A 9,676-nucleotide genomic window follows, 5' to 3' on the forward strand; every position below is an offset into this window, starting at 1 on the left:
GTCGCTGCTCTGTGAAACCAGCCTCACGCATTGCCCTCCACTCTAGGAGCTGCGTAGCCCAGGCCTTCGCCCAGGTCACTCAGCCCAACTTCCGGCTTGGAATGGGCATACCGGTAAGCAGCTAACACTGGACCCAATCCACTGGTCTTACCCAAAGTTCCATTTCCCACATGCCCCCACTTGGGTTACAGGCCCACGTTGCTAAGCCCAGCGATAAGGATGCTTATGGTGAGTTATCATATACTACTTGGTTGTTGTGTTCATTTCCCATGTGGGACTTATGGTGGCTATATTGTCTCTTGAAAGTTCATTGTGTTAGCAAGGAAAAACCAAAGTCCATGCAGCAAGTTTATACATGTAGAGCTATAGGCATGAACTTTTTATATGTGTAGAACTAAAAGATTATGTAGTTTTTTTCTATTGTCATTACTGAAATGGTGTTGAAATTAATGCCTTGTTGATAGAAAAGAGTATGATATTTGTACAAGCAGTGAGCAGTGGGTTATAAGTAAGAGCGATATAATTTCATAGAGGCACTACACTGATACTATCTTAAAAGTCAATGTAAAATAGAAGAAAACAAAAAGCAGAAGAAGACTGTGTTTATATTTGTTGATACGAAGATATGAGAGCAGCATTGCTTTTATATAAGCTCATAAGCTTCTAACTATGTAAGAAAAACTAGCAACCAGTTACTCGATTCAACTAACTTATAGTTAACAAAATAGCATAAGCTGAGAGCAGCAGCAATTTAAATTGAATATTTTCACCACTTTGATCAAAACTACAGAGTCTTTGTAAAGTTGGGGATGTTTCAGTGCATGAACCAGCCAACTTCAAGAATGATTTGGATTTGGCAATCTCTATCCCATGGGAGAATAAACTTTGTAATTCTAAGGAAAAGTTTGTAAATTTCTTTTTTGTCTCCCAAATGTTGGTTCAGAGCAATGCACCACGACCATATTGAGTAGTGCTTTTTTTATTATTATTAAACAAATAATGGCATATACTACATATGAGATGACTTCAAAATAGGTGTAGAACTTGTAGAATAATGTTAAAAAAAATAAAACAAAGTTAAAAACTCAAAATTAGACATTTACAAATCTACCAACTAGAATGTAGACGTAGAATGACAAGGTTTTCCTTTGGGAGAGTGATGAACTTCGGTTAAAATAAAATTCAAGTCTTCTTTTAGAATTATAGGTCTTGTTAAGGCCCCATACATGAGAATTGGCTTCTTCACATCAGTAAACAAGTACACCACTGTTGTCCCAACTTGTAAAAACTACTGATGTTGGCAACCTCAAATGAATTACTGGGAAGACAGAATCAAGGGATATCTTCTGCAAATATGATGTCAAAGATGTCTTGAACTGCAAAGAGTCAAAAGACAATGCATAAAATAGATATACAAGAGTAAATAGCTCAACTATGCTTCTAAAGAATCAATTGTAACTTTAAGTTCGAGTGCTCCCTAGTACCTTCCTCTTTCGGTATGTTAGGCTGATCAACCAAGAGTTGCTGGAGTGCAATTAGATCGCCTGGACTGTGATTTATGTACAAAGCACAAGAAAGAAATATTTAGATATGACTCAGAAAAGCAAGAATAGAGGCATACTAAAATTGCCTAACTATGCATAGTGCACAAGCTTATGAGTTGAACATATTTACCCTCTTATGTTGAGTTCAGGGCAGACAGGAATTTCAAGCTCAATTCAAATGTACAATACCTTTTTTTTTTACAAAAATTGGGAAAGGGAAAGGAGAGAAAAATGGTTATTTTTTACTCATCAGTACCCAGTTTTTACTTTCACTCAACTTAACTACTAAGAACAAAATATACATTTTCAGCTTCATCTAAGCTACAAATAACATGTCAGAACCAGGTACTGCTAAATTGGCTTCAGACAAAATGAGCTGAGATAAGAAGCAACTGAAAAGAGCAATGTTGGAAGTCTTGTTTCCTGTTTAATCTTTTTTTCAACAAAAGAAAAAAGGGAGTTTGCTTACTTGGGTTTCAAGGTAAGTACTGAAAGTCCAGAAACCAGGGATGTTTTAAGATGGTACCTGGAAATTGAGAAAACAAGGTGGGTTTAGTTTAGTGTGAAGTGCTCCAAGATATACAGATACAAAGCAATAAATAAAATATAAGTGTTGATTTTTTATTTTTTTTTTAAAAAGGTTCCATACTCAGATTGGTGCATCTCATGAAGAAGCTTAAGCCCATCCAAGCAATAAGCAAGAGTGGGTTTTACGCCGATCTGCAGCTGCAATTGTTTCACACTCAGCTTATTAGACCCACCTTCTATCAACTGCCTTGCATCACGATAAATTTTCCCAATAGACAAAGTAATACTACGAAACTCTTCCCTGAAATTGGTAGCCCAAGTGCAAGATGAGCAAAATTAGATAATTACTCAGCAGAACAAGTAAACTCACATTGTATGCAAATTAAGATAACTAAGCGGCAACTAAATTAGCGTTCTTTAATTGGTCTACAAAATGTTCTTACAATGTCTTATTGATTGAAATTAAAATATTCTGTAATGACTGCAGCTGCTTCATTAATACTGCATCTTCAATGCCATTAACACAGCTCAAACTCCCATAATTCTTGACGTCCTTGAGCACCTTATTTATCCAACGATAATAATCATTTAAAATATTATTATCTAAATAATGTTTAAATTTGAAGAGTAAAAAAGCTAGGTAAAGAAACCTGCAATCTGTCGATGATGGAGGAGGCATTACTGAATTGAGAAACTAGTCGAGATTGAAGCTCCTCCCAGCAGTGCATTTCACCCTGCACCTTCTTGAATCGCTGCTGAAATTTCTTTATTATCGTCTCCATATTCTTGCACCCTTGATAGTGAGACCTATAACACAAATAAATTTGCATAATTATAAAAGGAAAACTGAAATTTAAAGATTTAAGGCCATAGAAATCAGATACTTACAACTAAAATGGTGTAGAACCATATAGTTTTTAAAACAGGTACAATTTAAATTACTCTTATAACTCTATTTCTGCATTGTCTATGACTCTTTGCAGTTCAAAACATCGTTAGTATAAAATTTGCAGAAAATATCTCTTGATTCTTCTTCCCCCCACTCATATAATTGAGATTACCATTGTCAATAGCTTTGGCAAGTCGAAGAATGTTCCTGGTTTTGTCCAGTGGTATACTTGTTTACGAACCTGGTTGCTTGATAAAATTTGCCATGAATTTACTGGAGGAATTTTGATTGGATATGGGAAGGAAGCTGGAAAACTGGTTATGTCAGTACCAGGCATAGCAGTTTCTCTGATTGCAGCTGATGCTGTAGTTTTTTTCAGACAGTAAGTCTTCGATGTAATCAGCTAATAATTATGGTTCTGGTCACTTTGTTCCAGTACATGAGGTTGAGAATATGGTGGCCCATGCATTAACAAATTCAATTTATGATCACCTCATAGACATGTTATGGGTTAATTCTCACCCACGTGGATCACTATTGTCCCATCTACGCACTCCAAAAAAAGTGACAAGAGAAAGAAATAATCTACTTGTATATTTGTATCAAGTCTAAAAACAAAAATCTTCCACTTGTAAGATGAAGTCTTGATTTTCAAGGATAACATCACATTTGATTTGATTTGTCATAAAATTCAGTATTGAATAAATTTGTTTAGATTCAGGATGAACATTATCGTGGGCAATGAATCTATGAAGCATTCCAGATACCTCCACAAAGCTAAAACCAGGGGACTTCTTAACTCCTCTCTTCTCCATGGCTTTCCTCAAACTTTTTGCATCATCCCAACGCTCGGAAACAGCATAAATATTTGACAATCCTACATATCTACCATCATGATCTGGCTCAATCTCTATTAGCTTTCTTCCAATCATTTCTGCCAGATCAAATTTTCCATGGTTCATACAACCATTTAGTAGAGCACCTAACATTGAAGCTGTTGGCTTTATTGGCATTCGGCTGATGAATTGAGACGCCTTTTCCACTTGTCCTGCACGCGCCAAAACATCCACCATACAAGCATAGTGCTCACTCTTTCGTGTCATAGCATGTCTATCTAGACACCCGAAAAAGTACCAAGCTTCTTGCACTAATCCACCATGGGCACAAGCACTCAACAAGCACAAATAAGTAATCTCATCTGGGACAATTCTAATTGTTTGCATTTCCTCATACAAGTTAAGAGACTCTTTAACAAATCCGTGAGTTGCAAGTCCTCCAATCATTGCATTCCAAATCAACACATCTGTTCTTCGTGTCCAACCCCCACGAAACACGATTAAAGCCTCATCTATCGCACCACATTTTGCATACATGTCCACGAGGGAAGTTTGGAGCACCAAGGTTAATGGCAACTTGCTCTCAACAATATAATGATGCATTGCCCTTCCTTGCTCAAGGGCACCTAAGTGGGCGCAAGCGCATAAAGTACTCACCATAGTCACCTCATTTGCTTTGGGCCCTTTATATTGCATTCGCTCAAATAGCGCCAAAGCCTCCACATATTCCCCAGCCTTAACATATCCATCAATCAAAGAACTCCAAGACACAACATCCCTCTCCTGCATTGATTCAAACACTTCCCGTGCCGAGTTGACGTCACCACATTTCGCATACCCATCTACCATGGAATTCCACGAAACTAAATTTCTTTTGAACATACTATCAAACACCTTGCGTGCATAGGTGATATCCCTACATGAAGCATACATATGAATCATTGAATTCCCAATAAACCTATCGGATTCATACCCATGTTTGGAAATGTGGGCATGAACTGCCACACCAAGCTCTCGCTTCATCAGGGACGCCGTCGCCTTAGCAAGAAAAGGGTATGTTAAATGGTCCGGTGAGACCCCATCTCGCAACATTCGGATGAAAACCGATATAGACCGGTTTGGATTTCGGCTCTTGGAGTAGCCTCTTATGACGGTATTCCAATCAAATGTTGACGGGTTGGAGAGTTGAGATGATAAAAAGCGATAGGAGTAATCGGCGTTACCGGAATCAAATAGAGCCGAGAAAGACAAGATTTTGGAGGAGAATTCATCTTCTTGGTAGAGGCCAAAGGAGAGTAGCAGAGCATGAATTTGCTTAAGCTCAGACATGGATTGACATTTCTCTAGAAGGGCTATGAGGGTTTCACCATTTCTGGTTAGAAATGGAACTTTCAACATTTACAGATTGAGAGTGGTTGAGTTTCTGAGTTGTGAAGGGAAGGTATAGTTATAGAAATTTTTGATAAATGTATTGAAAATTAATATCACAGCCGTTGAATCCTACATACTAATCCAAGCATCATAAGAAAACGAAGTTGCTTATATATGCAATCAAATTCATATTCAAACATATATCATATCATAATTTCAATAACAAAATCGAGAAATCATTGAAAAATCATTTGAGAGAGGCCGAGAGTGTGTGAGTATGGGAAAGTTTTCAAAAACGAAATGAGTGAGTGAAGCCGATACTCACCTATGAGGCTATGACTATGAGTGAGTGAGAGAGAGAGGCCGAGAGTCTGGACGGAGAGGTAGTCGTCGTCGACGGAGACGAGCCCTGAGTGTAAACAAAAATTAGGAAAAGCTAAATAATATATTTAAGTTTAAAAATATAAAGAGAAAAAGAAGGAAGAAAAACAATAATTTTAAAGTTATATAACAAGCCAAAAAAATAATAATAAATTTGTAAACTTTCTTTAAAAAAAAACTGTATTATTACAAATTTATAAAGTCTGTTTGAAAAATCTTCATATTTATGATTATTTATGTCCCTTCATATTTTTATAATTTCTTTTTGATTTTGTATTTTTAGTATTTATTATTTTGTTAAATTTTAGATATTTTGGTGAATTTCCTAAAAAAGAAAGAAAGAAAAAAAGATAAATAATATATTTAAATTTAAATATAAAGAGAAAAGGAAGGAAGAGAAACAATTAATTGAAAGTTAAATATCAAGAAAAAAGAAAGAAAGAAAGAAAGAAAGATAAAGAATAAATTTAAATTTAAATTTTTATTAATAAATGATATCTCTTCTCCATAAAAAAAAAAAGTGTAGATAAAAGAAATTATTGGTTTTAATAATTTTTTAATTTTTTTTCGTTAACTTTAACAAAATATTCTTATATTTAACAAAATATTTGTATGCTTAATAGTAGATTGTAAATATATCTTAAACTTAAATAAAATTAAATATATAATTAATTACACAAATTAAAATATCATATTTTTGAGATATTTTACGATGATAATTATTTAAAAATAAAAAAAAATTATAACTTAAATAAAATTTAATTAAACTTAAACTTCAGTTATTAGAATAATATAATCGACTAGCAACAAACTTAAATTTAAAATCCACCTATAATATTAATATTATATTAAACATATAATATATGATCTCTTGTTGTCACTGCCAAATTTGAAAGCTAAAACAAACATAAACTTAAACAAAAATAAATTACTGCCGGCCCCATATGATTGTAGTCATTTAAATGAATGCATGAGTATGGTTATTACTGCTGTGCATGTTTATTATGATTTGGAAATATGTTATTTATTGCTTATGAGTATGTTTAAGTTTTCTTGTTGGACCTTGGCTCACGGGTGCATGTAAGAGGAAAGGAAAGTTGAATCAGCCATGAGTTGGAGAGCTTAGGTGGCGATGTGTACACATATACGGCTGCTTAACCACAACAACCAAGGTTTATTAGAGAAACTAGGGTTAAACCTTATTTTTGTCGCTTAGGTCGGTGGGTTGTAACTTTTAAGTTGTAATTACCATTTTGAAACTGTAAACAACTTTGTAAACGTTTATTATGAGATCCCATGTATAGCTTAACGTTTTAATGAAATATTCATTCCTTTTAACCAAATTTTTTAACCCTAGACCGTTATTTAGATGCACGTTTATGACCAACTGACTTGTTTAACGAGTTTAGCACTATTTAAAATATATAGTGTAACGGTCTTGGCTAACCAGGGCGTTACACAAGCCATCCAAGAGGAAATGCAATCTCTACAAAAGAACATCACATGGAAGTTGGTAGATAAGTCTGAAAAGCAGAATGTAGTTGGTTGCAAATGGATATTCAGAAAGAAAGAAGGAATACTAGGTGTTGAAAATAATAGGTTCAAAGCAAGGCTAGTTACCAAAGAGTTTACTCAGAAAAAAGGGCATTGATTTCAATGACATTTTCTCACCAGTTGTGAAGCAAGCATCCATAAGAGCCATAATGTCAAAGGCAACAAAATTTGATCTAGAGATTGAGCAGATGGATGTCAGAACTTCCTTTCTCAATGGTCGACTAGATGAGAAGATTTACATGATGCAACCTGAGGGATTTGATAATGGTGATCCAACTAAGGTATGCTTACTGCAAAAATCCTTATATGGCTTGAGACAAGCTCCAAGGCAATGGAACATCATATTTGATGAGTTCATGACTTAGGTTGGTTATACTAAGAGCAACTATGACCCTTGTGTCTATTTCAATAATCAAATATACCTGTTATTGTATGTTGATGATATTTTGATAGTTGGAAAAGACAAAGTTCAAATTCAAGCAATCAAAGAGAAGCTGAAGAAGGAATTTGAAATGAAGGATTTGGGAGCTGCTTAGAGAATACTTGGCATTGATTTAATTAGAAGAAGACCTAACCTTATCAAGCTGACTTAAGAGAACTACTTAAAGAAGGTTATTGACAAGTTTGGAATGAATCAAGCCAAACCTGTGACAATTCCCTTAGCACAACATTTTAGACTTTCACAAAGTCAGTCTCCCAAAATAGAAGAAGAAAGAAGCTACATGGATAATGTTCCCTATGCCAGCTGTGTGGGAAGCTTCATGTATGCCATGGTCTGCACCAGGCCAGACTTGGCATATGCAATGAGCATGGTGAGTAGATACCTGATAGATCCTGGAAAAGAGCATTGGTCTGCTCTTAAGTGGATAATGAGGTATATGAAGGGCTCACTGGACACTGGAATTGTGTTTAAAAATGATAGAAAAGTTATTGAAGATGTAGCTGGATATCGATTCTGATTATGCAGGAAGTATAGGAGGTCTCTCACAGGATATGTTTTCACTTCTTAGGAGGTTGTGTGAGCTAGGAGGCTACTCTATAGAAAGTTGTTGCACTCTCCTCTACTGAGGCAGAGTACATGGCTGCTATAGAAGCCAATAAACAAGCTTTATGGTTGAAAGGTTAGCTAAAGAGTTTAGGATGCAAACTGATGAGATCATAGCATTGTGACAACCATTCTGCACTTCATCTTATGAAGAACCCCATGTTCCATGAGTGATCAAAACATATAGATATAAAGCTAGATTCTATTAGAAACATTATAGCAAGCAAGGAGGTAGCTGTGAGTAAGATATACACTTTGAGAACCCTGCAGATATGTTCACCAAGAGTGTTACAAGTGAGAAGTTTAGGCATTGCCTAGACTTGCTCAACATCAAGTGATTTCTAGTTCTAGGAGAAGGGAGCATCAGTCAGTTTCATATTCAAGTTTCAGAACCAAGGTGGACTTGTTGAAGTGGTTCAATAGCTTGAAGCATTGGAAGATGTACACGTGGATTCAAGGGATGGTTCTTATTAGTCATAGTCGTTATTTATGTTATTTTGTACAACCTATAAACACTACTGTATAACATACTATATAAGGCTTATCCTACACATTAGAAACGTAAGATTTCATTCCTTATTTTGTTAGAGAAATTAGAAGACTCAGTATAGGAAATTCTCTCTTAGTTTTGTGTAAGAGCTGAGCTCAATTTGTATCTTGATTCCATTTTGTAACTTGTACTAGTTCATCAATAAAACATCAAAGCCTTTGTGGCTTTGAAGCTGTTCCCAAAGAGGAGTAGATTGGGGTTGAAAAGTCTTTTAGTCGAACCTCTATAAATCTTGTTGAGTTATCTGTATATGAGTTTTAGTTCTTAGCTTACGTTATATTATTTGATATTCATTAGTCTTTGATCAAGTTAGTCGATTCTCTTTGGTGTTCTTGATCACAACATATTGGTTGAGGAAAGAAGTCACAATCTTCACAACCGATATATAAGTTTTTAATAAGATACTTTTTCATGTAAAATAGGATGATTATTTTTAAAATGAGATCAAAGTTATACGGTCATATATATATGTTGTACATAAAATAAGTGTAAAAAGTCCACAATCCTCTTACATAAAAATTAATGTTCATTGGTTATAACAGAAAAATACGGCCAAAAGTATTTTTTTTCTTTTAAAAACACATCTTATAGTGCCTTTACGAATATATATATATATATGTATACATGTTATTATTGGTCCAGGCAACTAACTTCTAACTGTTTCTATTAAGTTTGTTGGTTCTATTTCTTTACTTGTAATACTTTGCTATATAAGTTTGTATTACTTTAGTTTTTTTACTGGTCGTGAAAAAGAACAAGTTTTATTCTCTAAAATTGTAACATCTTGAGAGGAACAGAGACAAGAGCGTTGTAAAGGTTGTAAAGAGAATTGTATAAGAAAGAATCAATAATAGTGGCTGCCCTTTGGATGTAGACTAGTAGCAATTTTTGTTCTAGTTCGAACCAAGTAAATTCTGGTGTGTTGTTTCCTGTTATTTTGTTATTCTTTATTTTACTGTTATTTGTTTGATCAATTTT

The 9,676-nt window shown here is 34.7% G+C and overlaps 1 protein-coding gene across 3 annotated transcripts; it reads right to left on the minus strand.

Annotated features, from left to right (window-relative positions):
• Positions 1–938: 938 nt before the first annotated feature.
• Positions 939–5,650, minus strand: LOC133789151 (uncharacterized protein At5g43822). 3 transcript variants are annotated; one of them, XM_062226900.1, is made up of 7 exons: positions 5,494–5,650; positions 2,723–2,879; positions 2,516–2,634; positions 2,194–2,373; positions 2,014–2,070; positions 1,485–1,549; positions 939–1,376 (listed from the first exon to the last, which is right to left on the minus strand). In XM_062226900.1, exons 2-7 carry the CDS (start codon positions 2,852–2,854, stop codon positions 1,333–1,335), a joined length of 597 nt encoding a protein of 198 aa, XP_062082884.1. In that variant the 5' UTR covers positions 2,855–2,879; positions 5,494–5,650; the 3' UTR covers positions 939–1,332. The 3 variants fall into 3 exon arrangements, with proteins under 3 accessions (XP_062082884.1, XP_062082883.1, XP_062082885.1); XM_062226899.1 differs by lacking the exon at positions 5,494–5,650 and adding an exon at positions 4,771–5,465; XM_062226901.1 differs by lacking the exon at positions 5,494–5,650 and adding an exon at positions 3,134–3,704.
• Between the last annotated feature and the right edge of the window lie 4,026 nt (positions 5,651–9,676).

Source organism: Humulus lupulus, chromosome 7 (assembly GCF_963169125.1).
Source record: "Humulus lupulus chromosome 7, drHumLupu1.1, whole genome shotgun sequence".
NCBI classification, from domain to species: domain Eukaryota; kingdom Viridiplantae; phylum Streptophyta; class Magnoliopsida; order Rosales; family Cannabaceae; genus Humulus; species Humulus lupulus.